The sequence below is a fragment of the Amphimedon queenslandica genome, unplaced genomic scaffold (assembly GCF_000090795.2).
Source record: "Amphimedon queenslandica unplaced genomic scaffold, v1.1 AMPQUscaffold_12820, whole genome shotgun sequence".
NCBI classification, from domain to species: Eukaryota; Metazoa; Porifera; class Demospongiae; order Haplosclerida; family Niphatidae; genus Amphimedon; species Amphimedon queenslandica.
The window spans coordinates 20,381-40,858 of NW_003546944.1; the positions used below are offsets into that span (position 1 = coordinate 20,381).

Sequence of the window (20,478 nt, forward strand, 5' to 3'; positions counted from 1 at the left end):
AGGCAACTTTGTTTAAATCAACAGAAATTTTGTTGCCAAAAGTAGAACACTGTTCTTCTTTTGGCAACGACGTTTACATACGTGAAAGTATCCACAAAGTTGCTATAGTGGATGTTGGGCTATAGGCCTCCGGGCCATACACTAAGCAACGTGTTGCTAGCAGCATTTGTGGTTACTTTGATCTTGTAAGCAACATGTTGCCAGAAATAGAAGGCTGTTCTATTTCTGGCAACATGTTGCTTACAAGATCAGAGTAACCACAAATGCTGCTAGCAACATGTTGTCTAGTGTATGGGGGCCTTGTGAATTATGAACAGGTATAGCAGGAAGTGTAATAAAAATGGACACTGCTCTCCCAGTCTTAATTGACAAAATAGCCATTCCCTGTTATGTTCACATGTTCATACAGTACCCCAGATCAAGGGTTTGATTTATGTGCTAATCCAACAGAGCCTGGAGTTAATGGATGTAACAACATTGGTTGGGATGAACTGATACTCTATCCATTTATATTATATGGAATATGGATGGCATACTATGTACTAATAGTAAGTTATATAATATCGTACTAATGAGTTGACATTCATAACACTTCAGGTCTTTTATTGGAAGGAAAAGATTATAAAAGACTGAGAGAAAATACATGACAGCATTCACAATAATGTCACAAGAGAAGAAAGGTGGTCTTATATATTCAATTACTAACTGTCTGGGACTAAAGTATCAGAAACAAATGTACTTTGTTGCTTACACAGTAATGGGATGCTAGTTATAGTTAGTTAACTAAAAGTAAATCTGGCCTAACTAAAAGGGTTTTAGTTTTAGTTATAGTTAACTAAAACAACACTATTTATCGTAAGTATATATAGCCACTACTGACTGTAGACAGATTGACTGATCAACTTTATGTCATTTTTATTTACTATTATCTTGTTCACTACCTCTTCTTTAGGTTAGTGTATTAATTACATTTTCTTTCTGGGGTTTGTCCTGGTTGCCAGTTACAATGGAGCTACTTTCTATATCAAGGTTGTTGGGAAAGAATATTATAAAAATGAAGAAAAGAAAAATGAATGAATTATACAGTTCATACTGAGTAGCTAATATGTCATTTTGTTATTATGCCAGTGCATCATTGGATTACATGCAAGTTTATTGAAATGACTGCTAAAACTGATATTTTTACAATAACAATAAAGTTAGATCTGTACTGCTAATATTCGTGAGTGTCTTCATAATTTATACCATTAACTGAGTGTATGGAGTGTTTTGAAGTATAGTCATTCAGTCCAGCACTATATAAACTCCAAATACAACATTAGTGCAATGCATAGTAGTATCTAACTTGATTACAGCCAATATTTGGAGCTGTTGCTAGTTGCTATGGCTTCTTCTAATAAGCAGCCATGAATGTTAAGATATGATACAACAGTATTAAAGGAAGTTGGCCCTTAATAGTTAAAGGAATAAAAAATTAATTAATAGAAAGCCAGAAAGAAAGAGAAATAGATTAATGAGAATGTCTGCTAACAAAGATAACAATGGTAAGCTCTAGATAGCAGTAACTCATACACTAATGATACCTCATTAGGAGAGCCTGATACTGATGCTGTATACATTAGGAACCAGTTTGAGTATGATAGGATGCAGTCAATACATGAAGATATTGTTGCTATTGAGAAATTCCATGAGATGAAGGACTCAACTGCAGACACCATCATCTATACTGTGTTTGTTTTTGAAACATTAATAACAGTGTTCCTAGCTGGGATGATCACTGAACACTATTACATTATACACTCGATTGTAAGTATAGTCCATGTGTACAATAATATACATCATTTGTTTTAACTTAGAAACTGTCAATCCTCCTACCAGTGAAATACTATTTGCTTAAAAAAGACAATTTACAATACCGGTTGATAGAGCTATGCTACTATACACACGGACTCATCATGTTCTACATATGGTCTCCATGGAAACCTCCTGGATTGTTCCCTGCTCTGTTTTTCGCTGCTCATGGCCCACTGATATGGGCTATATATTTTTGGAGATTTTCTTTCGTGCCTCACTCAATAGACAAAATGGGCCAATTGTTCTTTCAGACTTCACCAGCTATTTGCACATGGAGCATGAGATGGTAAATTTCAAAAAGTTTTAGTTCAACTGACCAATTTAGAGTTTCCTCCAATCACCAAAGCTTGAATTAAAATGCATGCAACTGATGCAAGACTAAAAATACAGCTCAATAGATGTTAGCAGGAGTATAATAGGTTTATAAAAACAAACAATTATAATTGCTGTGAAATAGATTAGAGCCTGTATTGCGACCAGAAATTATAATATCAATCCATGTCTACATTAGGTACAGTACCCCAGATCAAGGGTTTGCCTTGTGTGCTAATCCAACAGAGCCTGGAGTTAATGGATGTAACAACATTGGTTGGGATGAACTGCTACTCTATCCATTTATATTATATGGAATATGGTTACTCTGCTATGTACTAATAGTAAGTTCAGTTCATGTATAGGAATAATAACGTGTTTACATTCATGACACTATAGGTCTTCTATTGGAAGGCTAAAGTTATTGAGAAAAATACATTTTCTACAGCAGCCACAGCAGTACTGTCAAAAGATAAGAGAGCAAAGGGCCTAGGAATGATATATACACTGACTCACCTTTTTGGACCTAAATACCAAACACAGATGTACTTTGTTACATACACAATAATGGGATTCTTGTTTTGTGCACTAGCATACTTGTGCTTTATATCGTAAGTAACAATCAAACACTAGAGGCATTAAACTTACTATTTATTTTATTTGTAGGTTTGCTTTCAATTGTGTGTTCTTTTTTACATTTGTGCTAGTTGCCTGTTACAATGGAGCTACTTTCTATATCAAGGTTGTTGGGAAAGAATATTATAAAAATGAAGAAAAGAAAAATGAGTAAATTAGAAGTTCATCATTTTTTTATTACGCCAGTGCATCATTGAATTAGAATTTATTACAAGGTGTTAAGATTGACATTTTTGACAATGAGAATAATATTAGATCTATACTGCTATAACATTGATCAGTGTCATCATAATGTAGACCATTATATTATATTGTATGGAGTTAGTTTGAAGTATAGTCATACAGTCAAACACTATAAACTCCTAATAAAATATTAGTGCAATATACATAATAGTACTTGAATTACAGCCAAACCTAATGGTAGTTGCTATGGCTTCTACTAATCAGCCATGAATGCTATTACTTGGAAGTGCTAAAGGAAGTGGGCCCTTAATTAAAGGAAAGGAGAAGAAGCCAAAGAAAAAAGCCTGAGGAAGATTAATGAGGATGTCTGCTAACAAAGATAGCAATGGTAAGTTCTAGATAGCAGCAACTGATACACTAATGATACTTCATTAGGAGAGACTGATACTGATGCTGTATACATTAGGAACCAGTTTGAGTATGATAGGATGCAGTCAATACATGAAGATATTGTTGCTATTGAGAGATTCCATGAGATGAAGGACTCAACTGCAGACACCATCATCTATACTGTGTTTGTTTTTGAGACATTGGTAACAGTGTTCCTAGCTGGGATGATCACTGAACACTTTTACATTGTACACTCGATTGTAAGTATAATAATAATGTGCCTATCAATAGTATCCCCACCCCCTCCTGGGGCAGTTATGGGAAAGCCCATGAATTGATTTTCAAAAGTTCATAGAAAGTTCACAAAATATTAAGCTTTATTATTTTGTGCTTATTGAGAGTTTTAGACACCCTTAAAATTTTGATTTACTTTTAAATTAATTAACTATTAAGTAATTAAAATGTAGACAAAATTACGTATTTCGAAGGCAATGGGACAGGTTCATATAAAAGTTCATAGTTCATGTGCAATAGTTCGTAGAAAGTTTATAGATAAAAAGTGGTTGCTAGTAAGCTCACAAGAGGCACCAAAACTTCACAAATCTATGAACTTTGTTAATGATCTGGCAACCCTGGCTATGGGACTTTTAATGGGGCAATATCTATGAATGGGGCAAGTTCTCCAATTTCTTTTCCCATGGGTGGGGAAAGGTGGAGCATTGTACACGTGCTAAACTGCTTGAAAAATGGAGCCTAAAAAGGCAAAAAGAGCATAGTTGTGCAGCGAGCTAAAGGAACTTTGTCAGTCCTGCATGTATAATAGAATTTAAACTTAGGACAAAAATATAGGGGGAAAGATGGGGGTAAGATGGAAGAAAGTACATTCTACAGAAGCCCCATATAGGTGGGGGATTGCAACTCACAAACATGAAAATCCCCCTACTTCCCCCACCTTCCCCCTAGTCTGGCCCCGCCTCTTTGTTGCACAGGGGTGGCGCCACCCCCATGCAACGAAGAGGCGGGACCAGACTACCTTCCTTCAGGAGAGGGGTGGGGCATACCATTGATAGGCGTTTAAACATTTATTTTGTTTTAATTTAGAAAGTTCTAGTCCTCCTACCCTTGAGGTGGTATGTGTTCAAACAAATTGGTAAACATTATTTCATGCTGGAGCTCTGCACATGGATACACATACTCATCATGATCTACATATGGTCTCCATGGAAACCTCCTGGGATGTTCCCTGCTCTATTCCTATTTGCTCATGGTCCACTGATATGGTCAGTTTATAACTGGAGGAATGCATTTGTACCTCATTCATCAGAGAAGATGTGTACACTGTTCATTCATATAGCACCAGCATTGGTCACTTGGAGCATCAGGTGGTGAGTATTAATACAGTTAGTTTGATATGGAAGCCAAAGCAATGCAAGGCAATAAATAAATACTATGACCTCAGTCTTGCTTTTATTTATAACATGTAGCAGAAAGTACAACACAAATGAAGACTGGTCTCCTAGTTGACAAATTCATCCATGTTTACATTAGGTACAGTACCCCAGATCAAGGGTTTGAGTTGTGTGCTAATCCAACAGAGCCTGGAGTTAATGGATGTAACAACATTGGTTGGGATGAACTGATACTCTATCCATCAATAATATATGGAATATGGATATCATACTATGTACTAATAGTAAGTTATCTACTGGTACTAATGAGTTTATATTCATAACTAATGTATAGGTGTTCTATTGGAAGGAAAAGATTATAAAAGAGAAGAAATACATGACAGCATTCACAATAATGTCACAAGAGAAGACAAAAGGCCCTATCTCTAGAGCTACTAATTGTCTGGGACCAAAGTATCAGAAACAGATGTACTTTACTACAATTACACTTGGTTCTGGGTTGTATATAGTAATGGCATACTTATGCTTTATATCGTAAGTAAATATAATTATTCATAATAATTTAGAAAGTATTTAGTTATAATTTTACTTTACATTAATTTTGCTTATTCTTAGGTTAGTGTATAATTACATTTTCTTTATGGGGTTTGTCCTGGTTGCCTGTTACAATGGAGCTACTTTCTATATCAAGGTTGTTGGGAAAGAATATTATAAAAATGAAGAAAAGAAAAACGAATAAATTATACAGTTCATACTGAGTAGCTAATATGTCATTTTGTTATTAGGCCAGTGTATAAAACTACTTTTATTGTTTACAATATTTAAATACTGTCATGCAGTGTCATTAATACAGTCTACTATATAGATAGACTGTATAGTCAAGTATCATAATAATAATCCAATTTCATGCAGCCATGCATGGTTGCTATGGTCAACCCTGATAATATGTTAATTGGATATGATCCAATAGTCAGTGCTAAGGGAAGTTGGCCCTGAAAAAGGAAAGGAGAAATAGAAACAAGGAGTAAGGATTAATGAGAATGTCTGCTACCAAAGATAACAATGGTAAGTTCTAGATAGCACCAACTGATACACTAATGATACCTCATTAGGAGAGACTGATCCTGATAATCATGTACATATTAGGAACCAGTTTGAGTATCACAGGATGGAGTCAATACATGAAGATATTGTTGCTATTGAGAAATTTCAAAAGATGAAGGACTCAACTGCAGACACCATCATCTATACTGTGTTTATTTTTGAGGCATTAGTAACAGTGTTCCTAGCTGGGATGATCACTGAACACTTTTACATTGTACACTCAATTGTAAGTATAGTCCATGCATGGTATAATAATGAATTATCATTTGTTTTATTAGAAACTTTTGATTCTCCTACCAGTGAAATGGCATTTGCTCAGGAAAGATGACATGGATTATCGGTTGCTAGAGCTATGCTACTTTATACATATACTCATCATGTTCTACATATGGTCCCCATGGAAACCTGCTGGAATGTTCCCTGCTTTGTTCTTCTTTGCTCATGGTCCTCTGATGTGGTCAATGTATTTATGGAGAGTTGCTTTTGTGCCTCATTCAATAGACAAAATGGCCCAGTTATTCTTCCAGACTTCACCAGCTATTTGCACATGGACCATAAGATGGTAAATTATGAAATAGTGAATATCAATTTAATATTATAACACCTCCTCCAATCACCACATATTAAGATGTATGTAAGCCTATATGGTAGAGCTTTACTCATAAAACTCAGGAAAGACCATTAGTATCAGTAACATAGGTTAAAAGCATTATATTGCTGTGAAATAGGTTACTATAGGGTATCGAGTATTGCATGTCTACATATTAGGTACAGTACCCCAGATCAAGGGTTTGCCTTGTGTGCTAATCCAACAGAGCCTGGAGTTAATGGATGTAACAGCATTGGTTGGGATGAACTGATACTCTATCCATTCATAATATATGGAATATGGATGGCATACTATGTACCAATTGTAAGTTATATGCAACATAATAATGAGTTTATATTCATGACACTATACAGGTCTTCTATTGGAAGGCTGAAGTAATAAAAAAGAATAAATTGGCTACAGCAGCAACAGCAATACTGGAAAAAGACAAGAGTGCTAAGAGCCTAGGAATAATAAATACTATGGTTCACCTCTTGGGACCTAAATATCAAACACAGATGTACTTTGTTGCAAGCATTCTAACTGGATACTTCCTACTGATACTGGCATACTTTTGCTATATATCGTATGTTGTCATAAATCATAACACATACATGCAGTGGTGCATTTATTATAAACTAATGTTGTAGGTTTGTTTTCAATTGTGTTCACTTTCTTACACTTGTCCTGGTTGCCTGTTACAATGGAGCTACTTTCTATATCAAGGTTGTTGGGAAAGAATATTATAAAAATGAAGAAAAGAAAAATGAATGAATTAAAAGTTTATAGTACTGAGTAGCTAACATGTTTTTTGCTATTACGACAGTGCATCATTGAATTACAATTAATTTCAGTGCAATGTGTTTAAATTGATATTTTACAATAACAATAATGTCACTAAGATACTGCTAACATTCATGAGTGTCATTATAATGTAGACTATTATACTGAGTGGAGTGTTTTGAAGTATAGTCATATAGTGAAGGACCTATAAACTCCTAATCAAATTACTGTAATCCAAAATAGTATCTAACTTGATTACAGCCAATAAATGGAGCTGTTGCTAGTTGCTATGATAGCAGCTTCTAATAATCAACCATGAATGTTGATGCAAAAGTGTTGAAGGAAGTTGGCCCTTAATAATTAAAGGAAGGAAGAAGAAGCCAGAAAGAAAGGGAAGAACATTAATAAGAATGTCTGCTAACAAAGATAACAATGGTAAGTTCTAGATAGCAGCAACTGATACACTAATGATACCTCATTAGGAGAGACTGGTACTGATGCTGTATACATTAGGAACCAGTTTGAGTATGATAGGATGCAGTCAATACATGAAGATATTGTTGCTATTGAGAGATTCCATGAGATGAAGGACTCAAGGGTAGACACCATCATCTATACTGTGTTTGTTTTTGAGGCATTAGTAACAGGATTTCTAGCTGGGATGATCACTGAACACTATTACATTGTACACTCAATTGTAAGTATAATAATAATGTATTATGACATAGTTATTTTATTTTAATTTAGAAAGTTCTAGTCCTCCTACCATTGAGGTGGTATGTGTTCAAACAAATTGGTAAACATTATTTCATGCTAGAGCTCTGCACATGGATACACATACTCATCATGTTCTACATATGGTCCCCATGGAAACCTCCTGGGATGTTCCCTGCTCTGTTCCTCTTTGCTCATGGTCCTTTGATATGGTCAGTCTATTACTGGAGGAATGCATTTGTACCTCATTCATCAGAGAAGATGTGTACACTGTTCATTCATATAGCACCAGCATTGGTCACTTGGAGCATCAGGTGGTAAGTTTTAATACTCTGAAGTTACCTTGATATGCAAGCAAAGCAAAGGCAAAGTGTCAAATGAATACTATTCATGGAGGTAGCTTCTCTTCTCACTTGCTTTTAAATAGTACAAGCTACTGGAGAAGCATTTTAAATGATTAGTGATCAGATAACGTATGAACATGTAGCAGAAAGCACAATAAAATGAAGACTGGTTTCCTAGTTGACAAATTCATCCATATCTATACATTAGGTACAGTACCCCAGATCAAGGGTTTGACTTGTGTGCTAATCCAACAGAGCCTGGAGTTAATGGATGTAACAGCATTGGTTGGGATGAACTGCTACTCTATCCATTTATAATATATGGAATATGGATGTCATACTATGTACTAATAGTAAGTTATCTACTGGTACTAATGAGTTGACATTCATAACTAATGTATAGGTGTTCTATTGGAAGGAAAAGATTATAAAGGAGAAGAAATACATGACAGCATTCACAATAATGTCACAAGAGAAGAAGAGAGGTGCTATCTATACTGTTACTAATTGTCTGGGACCAAAGTATCAGAAACAAATGTACTTTTCTGCTTATACACTAGGAGCTGCGTTCTATATAGTAATGGCATACTTGTGCTTTATATCGTAAGTAAAATAGACAATCATTTCATTATAGTTTAGATATTATGTAATTATGATTTTACTTTATAGCTTATTATTATCTTATTCTTAGGTTAGTGTATAATTACATTTTCTTTCTGGGGTTTGTGCTGGTTGCCAGTTACAATGGAGCTACTTTCTATATCAAGGTTGTTGGGAAAGAATATTATAAAAGTGAAGAAAAGAAAAGTGAATAATTGAACAACTTGCAAGACATTCACATTGACAATACTTCTTTTACAATATGATAATACTTAAGTTAGTTAACATACACACGTACAAATTTGTAATAGAAGTGAGCTGATACATAAAAAACTGTTACATGTGATATTTTCAATTAAATTCAGCGGTGATCAGTAAGCTCATTGCACAGATGGTCAATAAATTCATCAGCTCTATCTCCAGTGGACACAACACAATACTCCAGCTTGTCAATGACCCTGTCAGCTAAATCCAAGGCAATCAAAAAGCACCTAATATATATTTTTAAAACTTCACTATAGTCAAACATTTCTGTTTATACGTACCAGCCTCTGTTAGACAATATGGCATTAACACGCCATTTTAGAAGCTTCTGCTCAGCAAAGTCTTTAAGATTCATGAACTCTTCTCTCCCTTTGTCTATGACCCGCCCGACTCCAGAATCCAGAAATGAAATCCAACACCTATATAATATTTACATCTAAAGTTACAGCAAACATTTAACTATAACCGTGAACTGCGTGAAGACATTTCAACGAAGAATCCTTTTCTTTTCAACAAAAAAGAAGACACGACACTTGATACTCCTCCCACCATGGCACGTGATAATTCTGACATGACAATATGCATAGTGACGGCCTCTGACGCAAGTATACAAAATCTATTTTTAGACAACAGCAATTCATTAATTAAAATCAAGTGTGTTTTTTGCCAAAAGACTATGATGAGACCATAGCAAGCAATTAAAATGATCTAAAGAACGAGCTGATCCCTTTATAAAAAATATTATACTATCAGCTAGACTATCAGTGGCCTTAATGTAAAAACCATTACCATCTCTTAACTATATCTTAGTAATATTAAACAAGGCCAACTGTAAAGAAGGGGATGGATAATACAATTAGAATAACCTTGAGTAGCATGTACATGTACAACACTGTGAACATATTAGTTATGTAAACATACTAGGACCATATCAGCTACATTCATCATGTATACTCTTAAGTTACAATGCATGAAGATAGCTTACCATCAGTATAGGAGAAACCATTGATAACTGCTACCTTGTCATGTTTTCCAGTCCTTCCCAGTATTACAGTATTACCAAGACTGGATAGTATCTAAAACACTAAATAATAATCCACTCTTGGTATTACAGGTAGACTAACAGTGTCAGTCCTGTTCAATCAGAGACACCGTCAAGAGAAGAGCGGCAACATCAGCCGTAACTTAAGACTGAAATTAGATCTAAGACATTCTTTTAATATTTGCATGCAAATACTACTCCAACCACCTACCTCTAACCATAGACATAATTGATTTAGAGAGCAGTTGACTGGCTGCAGATCTACTGCAAAGTGCAGTGTCAAATTTAATCAACAGTAGGTGTGGTCACAAGTGAAGCTAATTAATTTAAGTAGCAATGGGTGCATTAAAGAGGTACAGTTATTCAGTGAGCACAGTTCTACTGGTGTTGCTGTTTGGAGCGGCTGGAGTCTTTAAAGTACTGCCAGTCTTTATTGACATGCCTGGGAATGACATGGTAAGATACAGCAACTAGCCATGAGTGATCATGTAAAAGGGTTTCAAGTTTAGTTAAAACCAAGGCAGTCACTTTAAATATGAAAGGTGGTCTTAATTAAGCTGCTGTATATGATACTAGTATTATCTGTGGGCCTGGTACTCTGTACTATAGCTTTTGCATAGTTTTGAAGTAACTTTAAAAAATTTTTAAATGCAGTTTCGTAATAAAAATTTCAACCTCAAATTGTGAAATCTTAAAATTCTCCTCAATTAATGCATGTATATCTATGTATACTTTTATAATAATAACTATACTCTCTCTCCATTAGCCAGTTCAGTTCCGTCGTTATGTCCGTACACCTCCATTGAGCTACATAAAGGTTCATCCTGACCTGTACATGTTCAGTGTTGGTCTCTCAGAGCTGATAGCAGCAGGTATCATCATACTAGCATCAAGAGGAGGCAGGGCACAGACACTGGCCACTTACTATCTGGGAATAGTAATGATAGGGGCTGCTTATACTCATGCTATGGTGGGGGACCCAGTGGAGAAGTTTGGAGGAGTATTGATGGGGAGTGTACTAGTGCTGGTGAGACTGTACTCCATGAACAAGTTGAAGTTCAAGTTTGACTGAAAGAAACTATTAATATTACTAGCTATCATCATGCATTACCTCAGTATGAGCTCAGCACAGTACATTATACATAATAGTACTAGTAGTATTGAGTGTATGTATGTGATAATAAGTTTCTTTCTTTCTTTCGTAAATTGATGCCATTAATAATTGTTAAAATGTTGTTACACAGTGAGAGAGAGAGAGAGAGAAAGAGAGAGAGGGTGAGGGTTAGTTTTAAGTTTGTGTGTTCAAGGCTTGTCTTCTGTTGAAAGCCAGTCTCCTCTCAAGACTAGACCCAGTCTACTGAATGAAAATAATATAATGAAACCAGTCACTCTCTCTTAGTTAAAATCTTTTGTATCATCATGACTACGTATACTTGTTTGAAATTTGAAAAGTTTGATCCTAATTACCAGTGTTTTGTACATTTTCATTATGTGCTTATGGTCTAAATATATACATGTACATGTATATTCCCTTATATATAGACATAATGTGCCTGTATAAGCTACTGACCTGTCTCAGTGATGGGTAGTACTTGTGCTCCACTGCTTTATCAATGAACTTCATAGTCTCAATGAACTGCTGGGACGAGAGACTGAAGTGCTGGATATCTTTAGAAGCTGGGCTAAGCTGAGCTGGATTCTATATATATTTGCTCATTATTGTTGTAAATTGTGTATTTGTATATTTCCATTACAATTATTATTCTCTTTATTATGATTATTTGTATTGTTATGATTTCTGTTAATATTGTTATTCTTATTATTACTATAGCTGTTATTACTGTTTTGTACTATTATTATTATTGTTCTTATTTCGTATTTGTATGTGTACAATGTTTCTTTTCCCTATAGGCTGTGTTGTTATGTCATATTGTGTAACTGATGACGTCATAATTCTTTTCTTATATAATGCATGCTTTTATTCATTTTCTGTGTTCGAGAGATTTGAGAGTTTTTTTATGGTTCCTTTTGTTCAAAAAGATAAGGCGTTCATCATGACCTCCGCTCGGTTACTACAATTATTATCTTATTCTTAGGTTAGCGTAAAATTACATTTTCTTTCTGGGGTTTGTCCTGGTTGCCAGTTACAATGGAACTACTTTCTATATCAAGGTTGTTGGGAAAGAATATGAAGAAATTGACGATTTAACAACTTGCAAGACATTCAAATCAATTTTACATCATGCTATACTTTTATTAGGACATCTAGTTAATAACCAACGACCCGAATGGTAAATATACTATTATATGTAATTATTATTAATTACTATTCATCAAAGTCAACTTAGTCCATATTGTCAATAATTTGATCAATTTTATTCCCAATGGCCTCAACACAGTTCTCCATACTATCAATGACCTTGTCAGCTAAATCCAAGCCAACGAAAAAGTACCTAATATGTATTTTAAAAACTTTACTGAAGTCAAACATTTCAGGTTATACATACCGGCCTCTGTTAGACAATATGGCATTAACACGCCATTTTAGAAGCTTCTGGTCTGCAAAATCTTTGAAATTCCTGAACTTCTCTCTCCCTTTGTCAATGACCCGCCCGACTGTTGATTCAAAACACCTATATCCATAATATTTACATATTAAGTTACAGCAAGCATTTAAAATGTCCAACTAGCCTCGCAGACATTTCAAAGCAAATATCCTTTTCTTTTCAACGAGAAAGAGGACACGTCACTTAATACTCCTCCCACTTTGCCACGTGACGTTAAGATTGCTGACATGACACTTGCATGATGCAAGTACACAAAGTCTATTTTTAGACATCAGAAACACATTTGTGTTTTTTGCCAAAAAATGTGAGACTGATCCTTTTTTCAAAAAAGTTATACTGTCAGTGATGACCTTAAGGAGAAACAAATACTAAACTACAGTATATCTTAGCAAGATAACAAGCTATAGGCCAGCAAAGAAAGAGCATGATACTGGACTCTTGATAATACAATTTAGAATAACCTTGAGTAGCATGTACATGTACAACATGTTACTTATGCAAACTTAGCATCATCTAAACAGCTGTTAACTATAATACACGCTCAACAACTGTTCATTATAATGCAGTGTATTGCAAGATACCCTTACTTACCATTGGTAGCTGTTACTGGCCCTGTCATGTTCTCCAGTCCCTCCCAGTACTATAGGATCACCAAGGCTGGATAATACCTGAAACACTAAGTAATAATCCACTCTTGGTAGACTAGTCCTCTTCCTCTCAGAGACTGCATGACACTCTTGTCAAGAGAAGAGTAACATCACCAGCTAGCCTAGCTATATCAGCCGTAACACTGAAATGTAATTTGATCTAAGACATTTTTTAAATATTTTCACCACAAATATAGACATTTCTCCAACCACCTCCTTTTAATCATAAAGAACACGTAAATCATTATTTTTTTGAATTAATTATCAACACAGAAGGTGTGGTTAGGACTCACATGTAGATCTAGTGAAAACAATACAGCTATACTAACAATGGGTGCATTGAAGAGGTACAGTTATTTAGTAAGCACTGTTCTACTGGTGTTGCTGTTTGGAGCGGCTGGAGTCTTTAATGTGCTACCAATCTTTATTGACATGCCTGGGAACGACATGGTAAGATACAGCAACTCGCATTACTGCATTAGAATGCTGGTGGACTCCGAGCCTGCTCCGGGCCGGACGGCGAACTCCTCTCAGACTACTAAATCTAATCAAATTTCATAGTTTGTACCTGTAGATCTATCTATAGTTAGTTTTTACGCTTTGCCACAAGTTGGTATGTGTCCAGTGTCCTTCAGACTCATCATCCTTTAATTATCTTATAGTGTTTCATGTTTTGTGCATGTTTTCAGTTTTGTGTCTGAGGCTTCTAGTTTAGTAAAAAACTATCAGTGGCTTTGAAAGGTGGCCTTAAGTTGCTGTATGTGGTACTGGTATTACTCTATGGTCCTGGTAGCCTCTACTATAGCTCTTGCATGGTTTTGATTTGAAGCAACTTACGGTATTTAAAAAAATTTAATGCAATTTCGTAATAATGTTTCAACCTCAAATTGTGACAATTTTAACATAAAATTTTCCTCAATCAATATACTTTTATAATAATAAATATATACACTCTCTTTCCGTTAGCCAAATCAGTTCCGTCGTTTTGTCCATATACCTCCATTGAGCTATCTAAAGGTTCATCCTGACCTCTACATGTTCAGTGTTGGTCTGTCAGAGCTGATAGCAGCAGGTATCATCATACTAGCATCAAGAGGAGGCAGGGCACAGACACTGGCCACTTACTATCTGGGAATAGTAATGATAGGAGCTGCTTATACTCATGCTATGGTGGGGGACCCAGTGGAGAAGTTTGGAGGAGTATTGATGGGGAGTGTACTAGTGCTGGTGAGACTGTACTCCATGAACAAGTTGAAGTTGAAGTTTGACTGAAAGAAACTATTAATATTACTAGCTATCATCATGCATTACCTCAGTATGAGTTCAGGACAGTACATTATACATAATAGTACTAGTAGTATTGAGTGTATGTATGTGATATAAGTTTCTTTCTTTCATAAATTGATTCCATTAATAATTGTTAAAAATCTTGCAGCGAGAGAGAGAGAGAGAGAGAGAAAGAGAGAGAGGGAGAGGGTTAGTTTTAAGTTTGTGTGTTCAAGGCTTGTCTTCTGTTGAAAGACTGTCTCCTCTCAAGACTAGACCCAGTCTACTGAATGAAAAGAATTTAATGAAACCAGTCACTTTCTCTCTCTCTCCTTTAAAGTAAAATCTTCTGTAATCTATAACGTGTTTCAAAATGACAGTCACTTCATTTAGTGTGAATCTAATACCGTGATTACCTAATCTAATATCGTGACTACCTAATCATTTGAAATTTGACCAACAACTGTGTACATGTACATGTATATGTACTTATGGTCTAAATACACATGTACATGTACATTCCCTCATTACATCATGACTCCAGACATAATGTACCTGTATATGCTACTGACCTGTCTCAGTGATGGGTAGTACTTGTGCTCCACTACTTTATCAATGAACTTCATAGTCTCAATGTACTGCTGGGACGAGAGACTGAAGTGCTGGATATCTTTACAATTCTAATAATCATGGAACACAATCACTCCAACATAATATGTAATTTAATAATTTAATTTATGATACACCAGGCTGCTAGAATTACACATGTACATGTACATGAAGGTTCGAATAACTTAAGATTAATTTTTTAGTATGTAGTGATAAACAATTCTCATTTATATTAATTCAATATTAGCAGTTAATTTATTATCATTACCATTGTGATACTGTTTGCTCCTAATAGGTTCCCTGATCTTTGAGTGGGTGGGCTCCTCCGCCCACTCACTTGATCCTATTAATAACTATTAATAACTAGTTATAACTATTAGTATAACCACACCTCTTTAGTTCCAACTATTAATAATGGAACCTCTTGCTCGATAAACTTCTCAGGATCAAAACCGCTAGAAAATTAATAATAATAATAATAATAATAATAATAATAATAATAATAATAATAATTAATAATAAGAATTGTGTTAGAAAGTTTGAGCTGAACAGCTGATTCTGATCAAATTTGGAATTTTTTACAAATTTTTAATGCTGCTCCAAAATCGGGCCAAAGTCACTGTACTACACAGATCATTTAGGCCAAATTTCACAAAAAATGAAAGAGAGAATTCTCAATTTTTATTGCATTTTCTGATACATATTCATGCTCTTATGTTGCATAAAAGTTTGAACTGATTTGAGAATTTTTCCAAATTTTGCCAAAATTGAAAAGGGCAATACTGTATAGCCGGTAATTTTTGCGGGTTGCAAATTTTTTAGATTTCGTAGATTCCTTCCAGATTCGCAAAAAATAAATCCACAAATATCAGCACACGTGGTAGAATTTGCAAAATTAAAATATGTGAATTGGAATTTTAGGAGATTTTGTGAAATATAGAACCCACGGAAATTACCGGCTATACGGTATCACATTTCCTGATGCATGTATAAGTACTTAAGCTCCTCCCAGTATTATTTACCTTTCGTTGGTATCCTGTGGTGCTAGACTATCGGTTCTACCTGAGGGGCGGGGCAGAGGGCGGAGTCACATAATAATTAAATAAAAAATAATAATATTTACCAGTTTTGTATCGATGATATTCGGTCAGCCATTTTGATAAATTATTGTGAGACTTTCTGTTAGTGGAATCATGTACTAAAATAACACCTAAAATAATAAAAATATTAATATTAATAATAATAATATCATTAATGTAATTGGTACCATTAGCCTGTTGGTAGAAGATACCTCGTCCTTTCTCATGAGACATTGAACCACCAACATCCCAAAACTCAACAAAGAAACTGACAGGACTGGAAGACATGGAACGAGAATACTCGTGTAACTAAAAAGATAAATAATAATTAATTTAATTAATCTATTATTGTAAGTTAATAATCTTAAATTGGTGCCAAATTAAAAGTAAAAATACTTGTTTTTTGGTAAAAATTGTCACCTGCTTTAAGGTAAAAATTAGTTAAAATCATCACCTATTTTAAAGTAAAAAGTACTAATAATTATTTTAAAGTCAAATTTTAAATGTCAATAATACATTATTAATATATTTATTTATTCACTTTGACATCAACCACACAGCCGACTGTACTGACTGGATTAGCTAATACCTCTCCTTCAGTAATAACGTGTACTAACGAGCTCTTACCAACACCTAATGGAGTATCAGTGAATATCAATACACATACACACTAGTAACTGATGTACCTGAATCACCAAGAACTAAGATCTTCACTTTTCTGTAGTCGGTCGCCATTTTGAAAACACACCTTTAGTAGGAGTGGCTACATGTTACCCACGTGCTACCACGTGGGTATTAATAAACCACACCCACATAAGATGGTTGTTGTGAAGAGATTGCCTCCATTACCAACAGTATCTGACATCATTAGACTGTATGGATTGTCAGCCCAACAGAAACTGAGTCAAAATTTCCTGCTAGACCTTAACTTGACAAGTAACTGATACACACACTCACTGAGTCACTGTATGTGTATTCATTGCCTTCTTGTTGCTTTCCTTTATAATTATAATAACTTTAAATGAATAAACACCTTGTGATTTATTGTCAGTATTACCTGACGAATGCTCAATATTGATTAGTTATTGACAGTTGGAAATTTTATTATTAATTTTGTGGGAGGTAAATTTTGATGATTTCATCATTAATTATTATTATTATTATTATTATTATTATTATTATTATTATTATTATTATTATTATTATTATTATTATTATTATTATTATTATTATTATTAGATAAGATAGTACGATATGCTGATATAGCCCAGTCTTCTTGTGTGTGTGAGGTTGGATCAGGTCCTGGTGCTATTACTAGGTCTATTCTTAATGCAACGAATGCTAAAGTGTTAGCCATTGAAAAAGATAGAAGATTCTTACCTTCACTAGAAGTATGGGCACTAGTTATTGTACAGACTAGCCTTGCTATAATGGACGCTGTGTCTCTGTTATACAGAGGTGTCCTTTATGTGGAGGTTATTTTATACAGTAAGGAATGTAATTGGTACACTAGGTGCTGTCTGTTAAATGGAGGTGTACGCTATAGAGAGTGTCCATTAAGAGAGGCTATACTGTATATTATTTTTCTAAAATTACTTTTTATTTTTGCATTTGATGTTTATTATTATCTATTAGTTATTATCTGATGCTACTAATGGACGTTTACAAGTTTGTCATGGCGATATACTTGATTTTGATTGGCCAGGATCATGTGATAATATTGTCACTCCTAAACCATGGGACAGTAAGTTTAAATTTTTTTTACATTTTCTGATACATATTGATGTCATTATGCTGTGTAGAAAGTTTAAGCTGATTCCGACAAAAAATTTTCAAGTTGCGGCCATTTTAAGAAATTGGCCAATTTTTGAAAAATACCTAAGGCTATATCCCATGGTTTTTTTTCAAAAAATGGCTCCGAAATCATCCCAAATTTTTATTACATTTTCTGGTACATATTGATGCCCTTATGCTATGTAGAAAGTTTAAGCTGATTCCGACAAATATTTTTCAAGTTACGGCCATTTTAAGAAATCGGCCAATTTTTGAAAACTACCCAAGGCTATAGCCCATGGTTTTTTTCAAAAAATGGCTCCGAAATCATCCCAAATTTTTATTACATTTTCTGATACATATTGGTGTCCTTATGCTGTGTAGAAAGTTTTGAATCAATTATGACAAATACTTTTGGAGTAATGGACAGTTAAAGAAATTGGAAATTCTAAAATACTAAACCAAACCAGCTTACATTAGCTTCATATGTTCATACAATTTCAAACTGACATAATTTAGTATTCAACTATAACCCACTATTATTGTATATTAAATGATGCTGTTCCTCTGTTAGGTACTGGTGATCTGAGTATCATTGGTAATTTACCATTCTCAGTCTCTATCCCATTGTTGTTGAAATGGTTGAGGTATCTCACTATTAGAGAAGGTCCTTTTAAATATGGACGAACTACCATGACACTCACCTTCCAGAAGGAAGTAGCTGAGGTTTGTAATAAATAATAAGGAAAAATACATGCATTTATAATAATAATTTATTCAATTGTCAGAGGATAACAGCTCCTCCTGGTCACACCCAGAGGAGCAGGCTCTCAATAATGGTCCAGTCACTCTGTACTGCTAAACAATGTCTCACTCTTCACTCATCCACCTTTGTACCACGTCCTAAGGTAAGATAGTGCCATTGTATTTTATTGTATTGTGGGTTGGATCTACTAGTGTTAGTAGTAATTTCACTATTCATAATTCATGTGTGTTGTATTGGCGAAATAGCATTAGCAAAAAATCTATCCAATCCTCCTTTTACGTAAAGTGGGTGTGGCCATGAAATGATGAAAAACATAATGATTGCGCTCAAATGGGACAAAATTTTGAGCTTTCCAGCAACAAAATAATACTGTCTAAAGACTGCTATAGAAGTATATAAGGTAGAGTATAAGTCTTATGGAAAGTGGTGGAACACATAGTTGTAAAAGACCCTAATTATACATGTAGTCTGGATCACTTCATGCATGTGTCTTCTTGATACAACTTGCAAGATTACTCTAATACAGACATTACTATCCAATACTCACATACAAATTTGATGGCATAACAAGTTGGCAACTGAGCATGTTGCCAAGTCTAAGCATAATAACAACACCACAGGAAGCCACTTACTTGTAGTCTTAGGAACAATGGCCCAGCAGTTCAGTAAAGAAGAGCTTTCTTTTGTTGAGGATCTTCCTCAGCATGTGGAGATAGAGTGTCCAGTTTGTCTTAATATCTTGACAGATCCTCATCTGGTGAGCTGCTGTGGACATAATTTCTGTGGGTCTTGTATTGAGAGAGTAAAAGCTAGTAATGGATCCTGTCCTATGTGTAAAGAGAAGGAATATCAAGCAATACCTGACAAGAAGTGTTCACGTATTATCAATGGATTGGAGGTCTACTGCAGTAATAAGGAGAAAGGATGTGAATGGAAAGGAGAATTGAAGAATATGTCTACTCATCTTAATAAAGAGAAGAGAGAAGGAGAATGTCAATATGAAGAAGTAAAGTGTCGATATGAAAAATGTCAAAAGGGAAAGCAGCGTAGATATCTTAAGTATCATGAATATAGAGAATGTCCTCATCACTTAGTTCTGTGCCAATACTGCAGTAGTAAAGGTACATTCCTCTCTATTACAAAGGATCATCACCTGAATAATGAGTGTCCATTAGAGCCAATAGATTGTGTGTTTAGTTGGGCTGGTTGTAATGATAAGCCATTACGTAAAGATGTACATGTACACACTGCTGATACTAAACACATGACACTATTAGCTGTAGCTTATGGACGATTGAAGAAAGAAAATGAACAAATGAAAGAAGAAATGACGAAAGAGGTAGATAAATTAACAAAAGAAATATCAGAGTTGAAGAGTCGTCCTTACCATGAGTATCCTTTATTACCAGTTGATGTTGATGAAGAAGGTGGGGCAGTTCATTTATATGCGAGTGCATGTGGTCAACACATGTTAGCTAGACTGATGATAGGAAATAGAAAAAATTTTTATGGAGATTACTTCGTATTACTTGCATTTCATGATGGAA

At 34.7% G+C, this 20,478-nt stretch overlaps 8 protein-coding genes and 2 long non-coding RNA genes across 19 annotated transcripts in view; 7 read left to right on the forward strand and 3 right to left on the reverse strand.

Annotated features, from left to right (window-relative positions):
- The window catches only part of LOC105314534 (uncharacterized membrane protein C776.05-like), a 6,176-nt gene extending 2,856 nt beyond the window's left edge, over positions 1-3,320 (forward strand). The window contains exons 1-6 of one of the 2 annotated variants that reach the window (XM_011408761.2): positions 1,492-1,544; positions 1,592-1,806; positions 1,857-2,140; positions 2,366-2,510; positions 2,566-2,777; positions 2,833-3,320. In XM_011408761.2, the coding sequence (XP_011407063.2) occupies positions 1,514-1,544; positions 1,592-1,806; positions 1,857-2,140; positions 2,366-2,510; positions 2,566-2,777; positions 2,833-2,956 (1,011 nt within the window). In that variant the 5' untranslated portion in view covers positions 1,492-1,513 and the 3' untranslated portion in view covers positions 2,957-3,320. Of the gene's footprint in view, positions 1-1,491; positions 1,545-1,591; positions 1,807-1,856; positions 2,141-2,365; positions 2,511-2,565; positions 2,778-2,832 lie in introns of those variants that run through there. The other variant, XM_020002849.1, reaches the window with a different exon arrangement.
- On the forward strand, positions 263-1,177 carry LOC109586651 (uncharacterized). The gene is made up of 2 exons (XR_002187146.1): positions 263-548; positions 598-1,177. It is a non-coding gene; the product is annotated as an uncharacterized LOC109586651 (long non-coding RNA).
- Positions 3,250-7,378, forward strand: LOC100640302 (uncharacterized membrane protein C776.05-like). 5 transcript variants are annotated; one of them, XM_020002846.1, is made up of 6 exons: positions 3,250-3,373; positions 3,421-3,635; positions 4,477-4,760; positions 4,924-5,068; positions 6,852-7,063; positions 7,128-7,378. In XM_020002846.1, the coding sequence occupies exons 1-6, from the start codon at positions 3,343-3,345 to the stop codon at positions 7,249-7,251; spliced, it is 1,011 nt and encodes a 336-aa protein (XP_019858405.1). In that variant the 5' UTR covers positions 3,250-3,342; the 3' UTR covers positions 7,252-7,378. The 5 variants fall into 5 exon arrangements, with proteins under 5 accessions (XP_019858405.1, XP_019858406.1, XP_011407061.2 ...); XM_020002847.1 differs by lacking the exon at positions 4,924-5,068 and adding an exon at positions 6,657-6,801; XM_011408759.2 differs by lacking the exons at positions 6,852-7,063; positions 7,128-7,378 and adding exons at positions 5,119-5,318; positions 5,400-5,652.
- Positions 7,379-7,615: 237 nt separating this feature from the next.
- Positions 7,616-9,264, forward strand: LOC100640429 (uncharacterized membrane protein YGR149W-like). The gene is made up of 6 exons (XM_003390027.3): positions 7,616-7,695; positions 7,743-7,957; positions 8,008-8,291; positions 8,527-8,671; positions 8,722-8,921; positions 9,010-9,264. Exons 1-6 carry the CDS (start codon positions 7,671-7,673, stop codon positions 9,131-9,133), a joined length of 993 nt encoding a protein of 330 aa, XP_003390075.1. The 5' UTR covers positions 7,616-7,670; the 3' UTR covers positions 9,134-9,264.
- On the reverse strand, positions 9,141-10,381 carry LOC109586649 (uncharacterized). 2 transcript variants are annotated; one of them, XM_020002851.1, is made up of 5 exons: positions 10,307-10,381; positions 10,168-10,258; positions 9,649-9,798; positions 9,464-9,601; positions 9,141-9,409 (listed from the first exon to the last, which is right to left on the reverse strand). In XM_020002851.1, exons 3-5 carry the CDS (start codon positions 9,765-9,767, stop codon positions 9,280-9,282), a joined length of 387 nt encoding a protein of 128 aa, XP_019858410.1. In that variant the 5' UTR covers positions 9,768-9,798; positions 10,168-10,258; positions 10,307-10,381; the 3' UTR covers positions 9,141-9,279. The 2 variants fall into 2 exon arrangements, with proteins under 2 accessions (XP_019858410.1, XP_019858409.1); XM_020002850.1 differs by having other exon boundaries at positions 10,168-10,375.
- A 146-nt stretch (positions 10,382-10,527) lies between these two features.
- LOC109586652 (uncharacterized) lies at positions 10,528-11,430 on the forward strand. Its single transcript, XM_020002857.1, has 2 exons — positions 10,528-10,680; positions 10,991-11,430. Exons 1-2 carry the CDS (start codon positions 10,561-10,563, stop codon positions 11,294-11,296), a joined length of 426 nt encoding a protein of 141 aa, XP_019858416.1. The 5' UTR covers positions 10,528-10,560; the 3' UTR covers positions 11,297-11,430.
- Positions 11,431-11,448: 18 nt separating this feature from the next.
- On the reverse strand, positions 11,449-17,167 carry LOC100640557 (rab-like protein 3). 4 transcript variants are annotated; one of them, XM_020002853.1, is made up of 10 exons: positions 17,079-17,167; positions 16,934-17,025; positions 16,581-16,701; positions 16,437-16,523; positions 16,336-16,375; positions 15,705-15,768; positions 15,582-15,656; positions 15,375-15,384; positions 11,795-11,892; positions 11,449-11,578 (listed from the first exon to the last, which is right to left on the reverse strand). In XM_020002853.1, the coding sequence occupies exons 1-10, from the start codon at positions 17,125-17,127 to the stop codon at positions 11,513-11,515; spliced, it is 702 nt and encodes a 233-aa protein (XP_019858412.1). In that variant the 5' UTR covers positions 17,128-17,167; the 3' UTR covers positions 11,449-11,512. The 4 variants fall into 4 exon arrangements, with proteins under 4 accessions (XP_019858412.1, XP_019858414.1, XP_019858413.1 ...); XM_020002855.1 differs by having other exon boundaries at positions 11,500-11,581; XM_020002854.1 differs by lacking the exons at positions 11,449-11,578; positions 11,795-11,892 and adding an exon at positions 14,823-14,990 and having other exon boundaries at positions 15,277-15,384; positions 17,079-17,166.
- LOC109586654 (uncharacterized) lies at positions 12,215-13,640 on the reverse strand. Its single transcript, XR_002187147.1, has 3 exons — positions 13,383-13,640; positions 12,732-13,141; positions 12,215-12,677 (listed from the first exon to the last, which is right to left on the reverse strand). It is a non-coding gene; the product is annotated as an uncharacterized LOC109586654 (long non-coding RNA).
- On the forward strand, positions 13,724-14,852 carry LOC109586653 (uncharacterized). The gene is made up of 2 exons (XM_020002858.1): positions 13,724-13,888; positions 14,405-14,852. The coding sequence occupies exons 1-2, from the start codon at positions 13,769-13,771 to the stop codon at positions 14,708-14,710; spliced, it is 426 nt and encodes a 141-aa protein (XP_019858417.1). The 5' UTR covers positions 13,724-13,768; the 3' UTR covers positions 14,711-14,852.
- A 36-nt stretch (positions 17,168-17,203) lies between the features above and the next one.
- On the forward strand, positions 17,204-19,293 carry LOC100640684 (dimethyladenosine transferase 1, mitochondrial-like). Its single transcript, XM_020002856.1, has 5 exons — positions 17,204-17,328; positions 17,632-17,783; positions 18,028-18,136; positions 18,740-18,891; positions 18,954-19,293. Exons 1-5 carry the CDS (start codon positions 17,211-17,213, stop codon positions 19,080-19,082), a joined length of 660 nt encoding a protein of 219 aa, XP_019858415.1. The 5' UTR covers positions 17,204-17,210; the 3' UTR covers positions 19,083-19,293.
- Positions 19,294-20,478: the final 1,185 nt, after the last annotated feature.

Bases quoted from the DNA above. Each gene is read 5' to 3' on its own strand.
- LOC100640429 (XM_003390027.3), top strand. From the start codon at position 7,671: ATGTCTGCTAACAAAGATAACAATG. The intron at 8,292-8,526 runs GTAAGTTTTAAT...TCTATACATTAG, and splicing joins GTCACTTGGAGCATCAGGTG to GTACAGTACCCCAGATCAAG. The intron at 8,672-8,721 runs GTAAGTTATCTA...ACTAATGTATAG, and splicing joins TGTCATACTATGTACTAATA to GTGTTCTATTGGAAGGAAAA.
- LOC109586653 (XM_020002858.1), top strand. From the start codon at position 13,769: ATGGGTGCATTGAAGAGGTACAGTTATTTAGTAAGCACTGTTCTACTG. The intron at 13,889-14,404 runs GTAAGATACAGC...TCTTTCCGTTAG, and splicing joins ACATGCCTGGGAACGACATG to CCAAATCAGTTCCGTCGTTT.
- LOC100640684 (XM_020002856.1), top strand. From the start codon at position 17,211: ATGGTTGTTGTGAAGAGATTGCCTCCATTACCAACAGTATCTGACATC. The intron at 17,329-17,631 runs GTAACTGATACA...TATTATTATTAG, and splicing joins GCTAGACCTTAACTTGACAA to ATAAGATAGTACGATATGCT. The intron at 18,137-18,739 runs GTAAGTTTAAAT...TTCCTCTGTTAG, and splicing joins CACTCCTAAACCATGGGACA to GTACTGGTGATCTGAGTATC.
- LOC100640557 (XM_020002853.1), bottom strand. From the start codon at position 17,127: ATGGCGACCGACTACAGAAAAGTGAAGATCTTAGTTCTTGGTGATTCA. The intron at 16,702-16,933 runs GTGAATAAATAA...TTATCTTTTTAG, and splicing joins GCTGTGTGGTTGATGTCAAA to TTACACGAGTATTCTCGTTC. The intron at 16,524-16,580 runs GTACCAATTACA...TTATTATTTTAG, and splicing joins CTTCTACCAACAGGCTAATG to GTGTTATTTTAGTACATGAT.
- LOC109586649 (XM_020002851.1), bottom strand. From the start codon at position 9,767: ATGCATATTGTCATGTCAGAATTATCACGTGCCATGGTGGGAGGAGTA. The intron at 9,602-9,648 runs GTTATAGTTAAA...AATATTATATAG, and splicing joins ATGTCTTCACGCAGTTCACG to GTGTTGGATTTCATTTCTGG. The intron at 9,410-9,463 runs GTACGTATAAAC...AATATATATTAG, and splicing joins ATATTGTCTAACAGAGGCTG to GTGCTTTTTGATTGCCTTGG.
- LOC109586652 (XM_020002857.1), top strand. From the start codon at position 10,561: ATGGGTGCATTAAAGAGGTACAGTTATTCAGTGAGCACAGTTCTACTG. The intron at 10,681-10,990 runs GTAAGATACAGC...TCTCTCCATTAG, and splicing joins ACATGCCTGGGAATGACATG to CCAGTTCAGTTCCGTCGTTA.
- LOC100640302 (XM_020002845.1), top strand. From the start codon at position 5,819: ATGAGAATGTCTGCTACCAAAGATAACAATG. The intron at 5,850-5,896 runs GTAAGTTCTAGA...ATACCTCATTAG, and splicing joins TGCTACCAAAGATAACAATG to GAGAGACTGATCCTGATAAT. The intron at 7,064-7,127 runs GTATGTTGTCAT...CTAATGTTGTAG, and splicing joins GCATACTTTTGCTATATATC to GTTTGTTTTCAATTGTGTTC.